The sequence below is a fragment of the Mya arenaria genome, chromosome 12 (genome assembly GCF_026914265.1).
Source record: "Mya arenaria isolate MELC-2E11 chromosome 12, ASM2691426v1".
NCBI lineage: Eukaryota > Metazoa > Mollusca > Bivalvia > Myida > Myidae > Mya > Mya arenaria.
In genome coordinates, this window is record NC_069133.1 from 47,872,430 (window position 1) to 47,887,606 (window position 15,177).

At 34.3% G+C, this 15,177-nt stretch overlaps 1 protein-coding gene across 3 annotated transcripts in view; it reads right to left on the reverse strand.

Annotated features, from left to right (window-relative positions):
* LOC128210376 (fibroblast growth factor receptor 4-like) overlaps positions 1 to 15,177 on the reverse strand; it is a 43,909-nt gene that overhangs the window by 14,473 nt on the left and 14,259 nt on the right. For all 3 annotated transcript variants that reach the window (XM_052914692.1, XM_052914690.1, XM_052914693.1), the window contains exons 3-8: positions 7,066 to 7,222; positions 6,167 to 6,300; positions 5,812 to 5,874; positions 4,573 to 4,793; positions 2,418 to 2,541; positions 491 to 678 (exon numbers count right to left, since the gene is read on the reverse strand). In XM_052914692.1, the coding sequence (XP_052770652.1) occupies positions 491 to 678; positions 2,418 to 2,541; positions 4,573 to 4,793; positions 5,812 to 5,874; positions 6,167 to 6,300; positions 7,066 to 7,222 (887 nt within the window). The remainder of the gene's footprint in view (positions 1 to 490; positions 679 to 2,417; positions 2,542 to 4,572; positions 4,794 to 5,811; positions 5,875 to 6,166; positions 6,301 to 7,065; positions 7,223 to 15,177) is intronic.

The window sequence follows — 15,177 nt, forward strand, 5'->3', positions numbered from 1 at the left end:
ACAAACTCACAAAATGTTCACAATTCCGGCAGATCACATGACTGGAGTTAGGCAATCCATGCAATGGTCACATGGCAAACCATGTGATCATAGTCAGATGACTAGATTCTATTTTTATCTACCAATCAGTGGTCAAGACTTGCATTCAAACACAGATATCAGGCTGGGATCATTCTCGACACTCTTTAAATACAATACCGTTTTGCCCTGTGATTAGTTCCAGGAGAATAAAAGTCATCATGAGTTTATAAATAACAATCAAGTTACACAGTTATGGTACCAATATGGTTGTTGATCAACAAATTATTTTCACTAAAATTTAAAAAAAAAAAAAATTATAGTAATTTTTTTTAAAAATTCACATTTTCAAAATATATCAGCTTATTTTGTAATTTAGAAATTTTAATATTTCAACCAGATACAGAAGTTCGTCTATATGATCATTTTGTTTAAAAAAGAAAGAAAAAGAAGTTTCAAAACATCAGCTCACCTGCAACAACTTGACATGTGGCTGGCCTTTTTCATTCGTCCACGAGTTGTTGACTTGGTAATGTTGTAACCATTGCAACATTGGTTGCGAGTCGCTCAGCACGATTTGACACGTCCACATGACGTCCTCACCGACCACAGCAGTCTGGTTCTCCAACGCAGCCACAATCGGGGCGATTGGAAGACGCTCTGAATAAAAGGGACCCACATGTCATCACATAATATCTTATGTAAAATCAATACTAAAATGGGTGTCCGACTTTAATATTATGTAATGCAAAAAACTGTAATAAAAAGATAAATTAACTATTCATGATAAAAAAAGAAGAAAAAAGTGTATTTTAAAAAGATATATTAACTCCTCTTGATTAATTAAACCAAAAAGTGTCTTGTTCAGTTTAAGAAATATCTATTTATTTCAATCATATACGTTTATCTTAAGTATAGTTTTCTCTGAGGTTTCTATTCTGATGCACAATTTCAATACCTTCCCACTTTATTAAAAACGTTTTCAGGCATATTCATCAAGAACTAATCAAGAAGCATTTCAGACATAAAAAAGAAGCATTTTTCACTACACAGAAAATACCAAACTAAAAGCTTTTCATTTCGACTTTAGCTTGAAGCTCTCTTAAATTCCACTTCGACAACAGTCTACAATTTCGCAAGTATCTCTGCAAATTACGGGATTTCAGTTTTCTCTACTCCGACTGTAAGTGCCAATGCCTAGGATGATCAGAGATAATTGTCTACAATAAAACACTGATAAGTTGCGATATCTTGCCAGGAGAAATACACCACTATCGGAGAACTACATCTCATCCATCAATAGTCTTATTAATAAGGAATATCAAGCTCAAACATTGTCAATTCATAATATTGTTATAAGAAATGTTAATGGATGGAACGCTATTGCCAAAAAATATAGACTCTTGTCAATGATAGTATAATTCCAATTGCAAATGGATTGTATATTACACATGTTGCCAAATAATATGAGATTTCTAGGCACAATCTCAGTTATTGCTACTGACACAGTATTTTTTCCAGTCTTGAGGGAATGGTGGCAGCTTTGATAGGGGAAAATTAGCATCGTTTTGGCAAAGAGTGGAATAGTACTTATAGCAACTTGTTTTCAAACCATTTATTCAAAAAACCTATGGACATATTCATGAATGGCACTTTATTGCTAAATGTTAAGAGGTCAATGCTCCTCCAAAGAGGAGATTTGAAAAATGGATTTTTTTTTACCTAGACAGGGGAAAAATATATCTTTTTTTCAGTAGGGGAATGGGGTCTAATTTCAGCACACAAAAGGGTTGGAAAAAAAACACTGAGACATTTCCGTCATTACATCATTACCAGATTTAGTTGATAAGACAAATATTTCATTACCAAATGTCCTTAAAAGTCTCCTCTGTCATCAAAAATAAACATTATCTTTTATCTATCACAGGTGTGGTTTTTACTCTTTTTATACATGAAATCATATCCAGTTTGATATTAGCTAATGCAAAGTAGAACAAAGGCAAACAAATCTGAATTAAACAAGGGTTTGATCTTTTTTTTGTTTTGTTGAAACTAATGTGCTGAAATCCGCCATGTATGTATTAACATCAGAAGCACTCCTACATACAAGATGTTGCGAGCAAATTCATTACAAGAGAGAATTCTTCTAATTCACTACAAAAGGCCATTTTTCAAATCCACTTTTTCAAATCCATTATGAGTGGCCATTTTTCAAATTCATTATAAGAGATCATTTTTCAAATCCATTACGAGTGGCCATTTTTCAAATGCGTTATGCATAGCCATTTTTTGGAGACCCTATGCCATAAGAGTCACAGCAAGGGATTGGACCAGATACCTCACAGATGAGAGGTGGAAACAGTATACCACTAGGGTTAAAGACGTCATGAAACACTTACGAAGGACCTCCACAGTAAAGTTCCAGTTGATTGAGCCAAGTTCGTTAGCTACAATGCAAGTGTAGTTCCCCTTGTCTTCCAGCGCAAGGTCTTCAATTGTTAACTTCCAGCCTTCCTTTTTGTACTGAAAATATATGGGCAAATTAATGCATGAAAGTATGAAAATGTATGAGAATGAAAGTTTAAAAATATATGAGAACGAAAGTATGAAAATATATGAGAATGAAAGTATGAAAATAGATGAGAATGAAAATATGAAAATGTATGAGAATTTTTTTGCATAACAGTAAAGGTAGTGAATTTTGACAGTTTGTAGTTCATTATGTAAGGGTTCTATAAACATGATTCCTTTTTTTCATTTCAACAGGCATTATGTTTGATTGTTTGATTTCAAATAAGTGTAAAAACATGTTCAAGATTTGATTTCCTTTCTTGATTCAGCCAATACGTTTTTTTATTACCGTGGTCACTGACCTTTTGGCCAACAGTGACCTTGGCACTCTCACGGGGCAAAAAGGCTTTTTGCGCCAAAATTTAAATGGATTAATTTTGCCTCCTAAATTACCCTACGCCACCCAGCGGGGTTTTCAAAATGAAAACGGCAGGGGCAAGTGGCTTTCTCATTTTTACAAACAGAAAGTGAGTAAATATTATTTTTTGATGGCAACCAGAAAGAACTCCAAGCCTGGGTCTGCAATTAAGGAGCCTGGCCTAACAATTGCCAGCGAACTTGTGAACGCCTCATTAAGACAACTTAGCAGACTTTCTCCCCATTCAAACAGTGTTCCGACTTAATCAAAGTGATTTTTCATGAGCATGTGTGATGATATACATGTTGGTTCACCCATAAGCTGCCCACATCTCTCTCTTAGATACCTCAAAGTTTGTGTTATGAAATAATATTTTCAAAAATAAACCTCATAAACCTCCTAAAATGATATTCTTTCTGATACTTTTTGAAAGAAATCATTGTTACTCAAAATAAGTGCGCAAAAAATTGCGCACCATTCAAAAAAAGGAATTTGCACCTAACTATCTTTGCACTGAAACAAAAACAACGGACTAGTTTTGTGTCATAGCAAGTCAGTTTAGTATTTCTAAAATGCATGTGCAAATCTTTGAATATATGAAATTTTACACTAATTCACCTAGTTGAAGGATTAACGAAAGCTGGCAGGAATAGTTTTTAGGAGGCGGAATTATATTCCATCCGAAAGGCATTAATAAGTTCGGCCAAGTGGCAATACATAACATATGTTGAAAAAACTTTGGCGCTAGTTGCTTATTGCTTTCTAACAAATATTTCAGCTGTACCGAAAACCCGTAATGTTCCTAAGTCTCTGCCATCCGTCACAAATTAAGCAAAATTCAAAACAGACAAAGTTGAAATCAAAGGCAGCTTCAGTAACTGTATATTTACACACTGTGGTAATAATTTCGGGGAAAAGACGGATAGAGTTCAAGAAAAAAGCATAAACTGACAATTAGCATAATAAACGTTTCAAGACAATGCTTGTTAGACAGTAAAAACCTTTTCTGATCTTTTGCGTTCAAAGACACTCGTCCATCATTCACTTACAGCTTATTTAAATTCATTTGAACATGATCTAATTTAAATTCATGACATTGCTGATATAGATCTGAGACACTTATCCTATTGTTTTCATTTAACAGAATATCAGACTCATAAATAAACATTAGGCTCATAAAAAGATCAAAACTGGATTTAATTATTTGATTAAATAATAAATCTATTCCATGCTAAATCAATTTATTTTGAATTCATCTGATTAATTCCATTGCTGGCATTTTAAAGCAAAACTCAAATGATTCAATTTATAAATGGCGCACAACGTATATCATCACAGAGTAAACACCCCAACCCTGACGTTTTTCAGACATCACTTGAGATATAACTCTTTAATTATTTAAGCCAGTACTATGGGCGCAAAAATACAGGTGTGTATTGTTTCTGACAACGTATGTACCAAGTTTCATTTGAAAACCTTAAAACAAGTTTTGAGTTATGGCCAGCATTAAAGTTTATGCAAAATGACTCTGATGACAACACCTAGGCCATGACATAACAATACTCTTGAGGTTTTGTCATTGAATAGCTAGGCCCAAAAAGTTTTCTTTCTTATATACTACCAACCTTGGAATTGCTGTAATTGATTGGCTGGAGCCCAGTTTGGCGCATATTGGGTTTATATGGCACATTTGGTTCCGGAATTCCGTTACTCAGTTTTGTTGTTCGGTACCATGTGATGTTCGCATCAGGATACCCTATTGCGTCGCAGTCCAGCGTCACGGATTTTGTTGCAGATCCGCTTACATAGTCGGAATAATCCTTCTTTCTTGAAAATGCTGGTTTACCTATGAAAACAAATAATAAAATATAGAACTTAAATGTAAGTGTATTGTCTCACATTCATATATAGAGCTCATACATAATTATGGTAAAAGTTTGACTGTTTTTTTTTTTATTAAATTGGCAAATAATGCTGTTCGAGGTTAGCTAAATGGACATGACAAAACTTAATTATTTTCTTTACAAAGCACTGCAAAAAAAATCAGGACATTATAAAATATGAAATAAAATATAATCTCCAAACAAAAACATGCCTGTCAGTCGGTTTAATTCAATAAATTTTGTTGGCGTGACCCAATTGTCTCAATCAAGAAGTGTTTTGTAATCTTAACACAGGCATCAATTATAATTTTATAAACACTGGAGCCAGGGTGATATTTTAACATGCACCATGGACTGTTGAGAGCCTGCTTTTTTCATCTGACATCTCTGGGAATATCACAGCAAGTTATTTTGTCAACATTGGACAATTACTCATTTAGGCGATCAGAAATTTAAGGGTATGAGAGACATTAAAATGACATTAAAGGAGTTTACTCCATTTTTTAACCTTTTAATACACTTTAAAATTAAAAAAAAAGAATTTTAACGGCAATTCATAATGGAAAGGCTTGATCACAAACTTAGTAAACATAGCCAAAAAAAAGTTCTTAGTTTCAACTAACATCTCAAAAAAAATGAGGAAGGTAGGCATATTTTTTCATTTTTCATTGTTCTTTTTTTCGAGAACGGTATATACCTTACTGACATCAGATTGGTTTATCACTATTGTAGAAAATCTTGAAAAAAAAAAAAATGGTCAAATTTTAACATGTTCTCTCAAAAAATGCACATATTTTAGGAAATAACGAATGAAATAAGTGAAGGGTCGGGCAGAGAAAATAAGGCAGATCGGCTAAGTGGAAACATTTTTATTTGTTTACACCTTATACAGAGTGTATGCTTGAAGACTACCCATGCCTTGAACATAGTTCTTGTTCTACAAAGAATAAAGTGTCAAATCCTAGAATTAATGAAACTTACTTTTCAGATCTTCAAAGATATCTTCAGGGACTTCAATGTAATAGTCAGGAGGCGTTGGACTTTCTGAAAAAAAACATAAAAAAAATTTTTGGTATCATTTCTATTTATTTACATTTGTCATTATAAAAAACCCATCATCTAATCAACAAATGCAAGTTTGCTAGAAATTCATCACTTAGCAACAAAAAGGATTTGGTTTTTAAATACAATTCATTTGAATATTGTCACTATGAATTTTTCTTCCTTCAGTGTTGATGTTTTTTGCAATTTTATCTTGATACCAGGGTGTTGTTTTACAAATTCTAAGAGGTGTTAAAACACTCATTTATAAATGTACAATATTACCCCGACTCACCAGTATTGTTTAAAACTTTGAGAGTAAAGTTTCCCCAAAGGAAGCCAAACTGGTTCCAAACTTTGCAGGCATAACTACCCGCGTCTTTGGGTTTAATATCTTTAAGATTCAGGGAATATTTGGCTATTTTGAACCTGAAAAAAAACAACAACAGTATTTTCATTATTGAAAAAAAAAAATGTTTCACAATTTTTCATTTTTTTTTAATTGACCTGTTAATTAATAAAATATGTCTTTGACAGGGTCTATATTCCCTTGTGGCCAGAGTCTGCATGTTTACTCAAGTCTTACATTTGAGTCTTAGACTCCAGACAAGCACATACTTTGAAGTCATAAATTATCTTCAATGTAATTATTGTTGACATAAATTGTGTAAATAACTGTTAAACATTCTACTTTGCAACATCTATTGCCAGTTTTACCATTATCACTCTTCTTGTAACAACTGTACAATAAAATCATGATTTGCTGTTTTGAATCTTGAATTTCAAACTCAAGACTCGATACATTAGCGAATAAAGACATGTAAGTTTGGTTTGTGGTCACCAAGCAAGCAGGTTTCCCTATGGGTACTCCTGTTTCCCTCACTACTCAGGACCACATTCTCCCGTAGTATCATGACAATAAGGGTGATTAATATAATATTGTTACAACTTGTTTCACAATCGTTGCTAACTGAATAAGTTTCAACAAGTAAAAATAGACCAAGGACATACTGGCCTAATGAAATAAGAAGGCTGTAAATTCCTTTTTGTCTTCTGGCATTGGTTAAAGAAGAGAATGAAGGGCAGTGGTCGCTTGTTGAAAACTATGATGCCAAAAATTGACTTGCTCATACAAATCTTATTTAAATGGTTGGGAAATTACATAGGACGGATAGACAAGTATTGGATGATTACCTTTTGGACGGTCCTAGACGTTCTCCATTTGCATACCACTCGATGTAGGGTTTGGGGGCTCCCTTAAACCTGCACAGGAGTTTGGTGGAGTCGTTGACATATACCTGTCGATCACGCAACAATATCGAGGACCATTCAGGAGCAAAACCATCCGAGCCTGAAAATGCATCAAAGAAAAAAAGTATAATCTCTTTTTTCCATCTTCGTTGACTGCGTTTTAGAACTTTCTTTTTATTAAAACTGAAAATCATCAAGGGGGACAACTGCCGTATTTCTCAGGACAGTTCAAAAGGAGGTAATTTGCTATTTTCAAATAATCACCTTATAAACTGTGGCTGCAGCATTTTGTGTTACATCAGTCTGCCATATTTATCACAAAGGAGATAATTGTTTGCAATAACCGAGGCTGATAGACAGATAAACATCATCCTTTTATTGTAGTGTATCTCACTCACGTCCCTCCCTGAGGCTTCGGAAATACAAACAAAAACACTTTTGTATCTCCATCCATAGCTAGGAGTGTTTCTCAATTTGTGTTATTTTTTTCTCCTTTTTTATCTATCTCTTTTCTTTTAGCAATAATCATATCTGTTTAAATCTTATTCAAGCTGTATTTTGTTTTATGTGAGAAAATTATTATCTCTTTAAGACCATCTCAGTTTAAGACATGTCGATGAATATGTCTGAAAAGCTACCCTATTTCTAACAGGCAAATTATTTATTTTGAGGTGTTAAGAAAGAAATTATTTATGTAACCCAAATGCGATGAAAAAACTTGAGCTTTAAAATGGATATTATCGTTATTTTATGTCTATTAAACTGTCAGCATAATTGAGAGTGCGATTATTTTAAATACTCATCTTCTTTTGAGAAACATCCGGCAACAAACTGTAAAATTATCATATTTATTGTATTCTCGCGAAGCCCTAGTTATCAAATTTAAGATTTCTGCAGATCAAGATTTTAATGCACAAAAGCATAATTCAGTGCAAACATTTTATAATGATCCAAAATTTATACGAGAATATTATCTCTAAACACAGGAAATGCTATTATGCTGGTTGGCAATAAAACATCGAGGCTATCTTGTGTGCCATCCTCAATGTGTTGTCACCTCTGACATTGGCACATTTTAAATGCAAAGTTATTTACTGATCTGAACTTGTGTCAACAGTTTTTAATGCTTCATAAATGTACCTGACGACATAAATTCATATTCTGCATTTCTAAATATGACTTTAACAAGCATAATATCATTATGTAACATGAAAGACATTACCAACACTAATTGTCAATTAACAATTTATTTCATTAAGGAAACTAGTGTCTGCATTAATTCAATACTAGTTATTTAGCAACTGCATATGACCATGTCTCCGCCATCCAGCAAAGATAATACAGGACCAAGATTTTTATTATTTCTTCGGCAGAAATCTTTATATTTAACTCAATAAAACAATTATGTAATTTCAGTGAAAGGAAATGCTTATGTACATGTGTGAGCAGACAAAAGGAATATTTGGGCCTGACAGGTTCAAAGGTTGGATGTTACATGGAAACCTTAGCCGAGAATGTGCAACATGACCTCCAAGCCATTCATATCTAAGATTTCATTATTTCATGAAACACACAAATTAATGACTTCCTCTGCCTTTATTTCTTTAATGCTGCATGAATACCAGCTTACACCTGGGATAGGTCTTCTTGACTTGATTGGCAAATAAAGGGATTTTTATGGGACTCAACCACAAATGTTGGGTTAGAGGCCTGACTCTTTATTCAGCAAATTTCATTTCCTGTTTTTGTGGAACTAACCCACAACTTTGGGGTAAGGGCCCCCTGACTCTTTATTCAGCAAATTTCATTTCCTGTTTTTGTGGAACTAATCCACAACAGTGGGGTAAGGGCCCCCTGACTCTTTATTCAGCAAATTTCATTTCCTGTTTTTGTGGAACTAACCCACAACTTTGGGGTAAGGGCCCCCTGACTCTTTATTCAGCATATTTCATTTCCTGTTTTTGTGGAACTAACCCACAACTTTGGGGTAAGGGCCCCCTGACTCTTTATTCAGCAAATTTCATTTCCTGTTTTTGTGGAACTCACCCACAACTTTGGGGTAAGGGCCCCCTGACTCTTTATTCAGCAAATTTCATTTCCTGTTTTTGTGGAACTCACCCACAACTTTGGGGTAAGGGACCCCTGACTCTTTATTCAGCAAATTTCATTTCCTGTTTTTGTGGAACTCACCCACAACTTTGGGGTAAGGGCCCCCTGACTCTTTATTCAGCAAATTTCATTTCCTGTTTTTGTGGAACTCACCCACAACTTTAGGGTAAGGGCCCCCTGACTCTTTATTCAGCAAATTTCATTTCCTGTTTTTGTGGAACTCACCCACAACTTTGGGGTAAGGGCCCCCTGACTCTATATTCAGCAAATTTCATTTCCTGTTTTTGTGGAACTCACCCACAACTTTGGGGTAAGGGCCCCCTGACTCTATATTCAGCAAATTTCATTTCCTGTTTTTGTGGAACTCACCCACAACTTTGGGGTAAGGGCCCCCTAACTCTTTATTCAGCATATTTCATTTCCTGTTTTTGTGGAACTCACCCACAACTTTGGGGTAAGGGCCCCCTGACTCTATATTCAGCAAATTTCATTTCCTGTTTTTGTGGAACTCACCCACAACTTTGGGGTAAGGGCCCCCTAACTCTTTATTCAGCATATTTCATTTCCTGTTTTTGTGGAACTCACCCACAACTTTGGGGTAAGGGCCCCCTAACTCTTTATTCAGCATATTTCATTTCCTGTTTTTGTGGAACTCACCCACAACTTTGGGGTAAGGGCCCCCTGACTCTATATTCAGCATATTTCATTTCCTGTTTTTGTGGAACTCACCCACAACTTTGGGGTAAGGGCCCCCTGACTCTTTATTCAGCAAATTTCATTTCCTGTTTTTGTGGAACTCACCCACAACTTTGGGGTAAGGGCCCCCTAACTCTTTATTCAGCAAATTTCATTTCCTGTTTTTGTGGAACTCACCCACAACTTTGGGGTAAGGGCCCCCTAACTCTTTATTCAGCAAATTTCATTTCCTGTTTTTGTGGAACTCACCCACAACTTTGGGGTAAGGGCCCCCTGACTCTTTATTCAGCAAATTTCATTTCCTGTTTTTGTGGAACTCACCCACAACTTTGGAGTAAGGGCCCCCTAACTCTTTATTCAGCATATTTCATTTCCTACATGTATCCGATCTTCATCTCAAACCAAGTGCAAATCTGGTGTAAATTTTAAAGGCTTTACAAAGTACACCAATTTTCTCAGTAAATCATCCAAAACAGCCCCATAAAACAAAATTTTCAAATTGATAAAATCAAATTTCATACTATTTACTATCAAAGTTTTAACACCAGCCCAACAGCAGTGAATTAGTTTTACAAAGCAATGTAAACCAAGAATGTAATGAATTCTTTTGAACCATTTTTACATTATTGAAACAAAATGTGAAAGATGTTTTTTCTCTCAGGGAAAATAAACACTGTGCATTCTTTTTATATAAGGGTACTTTATATAAGGGTACTTCCAATGTAATAATTCTACCAAATGAACTTTCAGAAAATCCCCCTAATGGTGTCAGTAAACCGGCTGACATTAAGTAGACACATTTTCGAACAAAATTCATGTGGACCAATTTTCCTCTAAATTCTATTGAAAATGACATCAGAAATATATGTCAGCTTTAATTTGACACTACTTTGAATTCCGACAACGGTGTAGACATATACATGACATATTCAGCGTTTTGAATGCTAATTAACGACCAAATAATTGCTTTGTTATGGAAAATGTAACCATTTAAAGTAAAGTAAAGACACAAACCGCATTTCTCTAGAGATTTATAATAATATCATAATTTTGTTGTCGAGCTGGTATGACTGAAATATTTCATGAGTCACTTTCTGTTCAAAACACTTTTCCAGATATATACATTACATTATTTTTTTGTTGTTCAAATGATCAGCAAATTTAAATACTTCAACATTTAAAATAAGCTATTTATTTTTCAAAAGAGCCATAAAAACTCACTGACACAAAAAAAATAAACCCTACTGATAACCGCTAACCCTAATTTCTGTTTTTTTGCAATAAACATATTTGAAATTTAGACTGGTTTATCTTATCATCATATATTTAGGTGTCAGACTGGATATTAGCTCTGATTATGCTAGCAGTCAACTCTCTGATACTAAATAAACCTAGCACTTCTACAGATGTTCCAGGAAACAAGCAAATATATGTCCTAGCTAACCACTTGCTGACTGTATTCACAAATGATTTTTATCTTTTTGAACAATTTGAGATTACAGATAATGTAGCATAGATCACTGATAAATGTTCTATTATTATAATAACATGTGGTGATTGTTTTATTTTATCAGAAATGAAATATAAGCTTTCAACAGCTAAACTTCATGTTCTGGTTAATAAACTTTGGTAAGCAATTTTCCTTGAGCCCTTTCAAAGCAATCACGATTTCTGGGAAGAAGCCATTACGCTGTAAAAATAAAAGCATCAAAATAACTGCGCAGTTGTGTCACATGAATTTTAAAATAACCAAAGATTACGGCAACAGGTAAAATTTAAATTCAACACCGCGCACCTGTACTTTAATCTGTAACTGGGGTGATCGAAATCTTAAATCCCCTTATTCAAGTGCCCATCTCTATTCACAGGGAGTGCTTTACCCTTTCTTAAAGCAAACAATATCATGTCGGCAGAAATATTGCCACAATATGGTAACTGCTTATAGAAATTCATAATTTTACCACATTATTGTACAGTAACCATGACATTTTTGAGTCACTCGGGTTTATCTTTACACAATCCCTTATACTTTACACAAAGAAGGTTCGTTTCTACCCACGGTGAGCCCTAGGAAAACATCCTGTACCGCTATTGTACCAGTCAAGATAAAATCTCATAGACTGTGCTAAACTTGGAGTTACCTTCAAAACCAATTTTCTACTATAACGCATCAGGTGTGAAAACAACGAAGAAGCTTTTATATGGTTTTAAAACCCCAAATTCAATGACACATGAATAAAACTGGTATAAAGTCTTACAAATTTTAATACTATGGCAACTATTTATCATTAATTCTTTATATCAGTTTAAAGACTCCACGGCTATGATATGAAAGAGAGGTGAAAACCCATTAAATCTCCATTGAATATCAAACCTAAATCAACAGCTTGATGGCTGAACACAGTAGCTTTGTAGCTAGCAAAAAAATGGAGGCTGCTCACTCCACAAAATGAAATTTAATTGTGTCGACTTCTTCATCATAATACTTATCTGTGTCACTTTTATGACATTTTACAATCGCTCCAATGAATGTAGCTTATTAAAATTCAAACATTCAGACTGCCTTGGTTGCTTTTTTTGAGCATTGTGAGTAAATTCAGCCCATTAAAATGACGGTTAATTTATTTTCTATCGAAAATATGGCCATCCTAAAATCATGTTTTAAAACGTTCAAATGTTAATTAAAATATTTCATATATACGAGATGTAATAAGTCAGTCTAAACTTCAGTACAAAGACATTGATTTTATCCACATCTTTTTTTCTTCTATTTTAGTAATGACACAAGACTTTATTAAAACTACACATTATATTCAAACAAGGTGATACAAACGAAGAAATTATTCAAAGAATGAAGACGTGACTATAATCTTTATCTTATTCACCGATTTTAAATCATTGGTGAAATAATCATGACGAAAAGATAGAATAGAAGCTGAATCTTCCCATTAAAAATATTTTCCGGTCATGCCCGAATTGCAAGGAAATTGTCTAAGAGTCTGCTGTGTACTTATGATTAATGAGTTTAAGGGCAAGAAATGAAAGTAACGGCAACGATTTATCACCAGAAAGTATGCTAATGTTTGTTTACCTAAATTGCCACTTTTAACAACTTTGTTATGTTCAGAATGCAGCAGAACTAACAAACATATGGGAATCCGAAATACTTCCTGCAAGATCTAGGAAGAACAGAGATTTTTCCTCATACAAAAATCCTGCATTCGAACGAGAAAGACACTACACAGAGTTCCTGCAATATAATTTATCGAGCCTTCAATTAAATAAATAAATGCCTATTCTTATTAAAGAAATTCTAAAGAATTCCAGTTGAAACCTAAACATTGTGGATTTAACTTAGGACTCCCTTTGTGAATTTTTCGTTAAGATGTTTGTTTTCTTGGCAAAAAACAAATTCAACATTGGCTCAAATCAGTCAATAGACAAAATATCCAGTGACTGAATTCTGGGGCTTTTTCGAATTTCTTATGCAAAGAACTTTTGGTTAAAAATTTGGACTTGTTCGTCCAAAAATAAAATATTCCTGACTGAACATCAGTGAAAATTGACTGACTAGACATCAAATGTCAAATGAACAAAATAACTGATAACATACACTCAGACACATATTCAATTGTTTTCCTGCCACTGTCTTCAATTGTTCCAGAATGAAGACCTCAGACACTTCTTATGCCATCAGTGGCAATAAAAATAAATTAAGCAACAAATACAGCTATTGCCCAGTGCCAATAACTGATAAAGGATAACAGGATAATTACAAGATAATAGGATGAATTACTACTTCTGTGCACCCTACTGACTTATTCCTGCATATAATATTCTTTATATACCTGATGGTATAAACCTGATCTATCATAGCAATTATCAGGCCAGGTTGGAGATTAATGATATTATGTAACCTTGTTACCATTATGTAACCTTGTTATTTTACCATAAGATCTAAAGTACTAGCAGTATTTGATGATGAGCATCTTATATCCAATCTTTCACTAGTCTGAAGTGGATGGTCAAGAGGGATGGAAGTATACCACCCTGAATTTTTACAACTACTTGTCGACTACTTATCTGAGGCAAAGCATGTGAAAATTAAACGAAAACACAAACATTTACACTGTGGTATCGCAGCGGGATGACACAAAGACAGTTTGTATACGGAGTGAATAGTTGAAAACAAATCTCCTCACTTCATTAAAATCTAGAACCTGACCACCCTCCATGGTGATTCATGATTGTAAATTCAAATTCTATGGTGACTGGCCATTTTAAGGCGAGAAATAGGAAACATTCCTCATTTGTGTCTTTCATAATCTAACAAACCTCCAATGAATGTGGACAATGTCCATAGGCCAAACTTGACATAGAGACATGAAACAAAACGGAAGGTATTTGTATTTATATTTCCTTGTTTTCTTGTCCATTGTATTTTCATCTATACTTTGTTTAATTGTTTGAAAACTTCAAGTCACAAGACATGAAGTTAACTGAATATGAACGACCCTGCAATTATCTTGAATAGAAATACTACCTTACAGTGTGTACCTAAAATAATATATGTTGTTAGAGTAAATGAAGATCTGCCCCATCCCACTGGCAGCATTTTGGCCATCATAGTGATTGTGTTCAAAGTGTATATGATTTGAGAAAGAAGCGACTGCAATTCCCTGTCAAGATTTGAAGAAACAGAGTGAGATGCAAGAGGTCCGGTTGCTAACCTTAAACCCTCCCCCACCCCTCCCCAGACCCCTTTGCTCCTTGAAAAACAACAATAGAAATACATGCTTGTAAGCTTGTAATAGTGGGCTATCTTGTCCTGCAATCACTGCTATCTCTGTTGAGATGCACCTTGCCGCCTTGTGGCTATCTGTGAGCAATTAGTGCTGTTGTTCTTGCCAATTAGAACCCCACTGATAACAACATGTACCCTCTAGCCCTCCCTGCCTCATAAATATCTCCACAAGCATATGGAATCTTTAGCTTTTTGCAAGGTGACCAGTTAATTTACATCAGATCTTTCAATGTCTCTACAGTTTTACCTTACACACTAAGACCCATCTTGTTTCTTTCCTAATCATATCCCATTTTTCTGTAGTCCTGATAGTAATTTTTACTTTTGAGCTTTTATCATATGAAAACTTATAAATCATGCTTACATCAGATTCTGTAAAATCATAATAATTTAACCTTCGTTGAAAAACAGATGTTGTGTTATTGTTTAGAATATTAATTGTACAT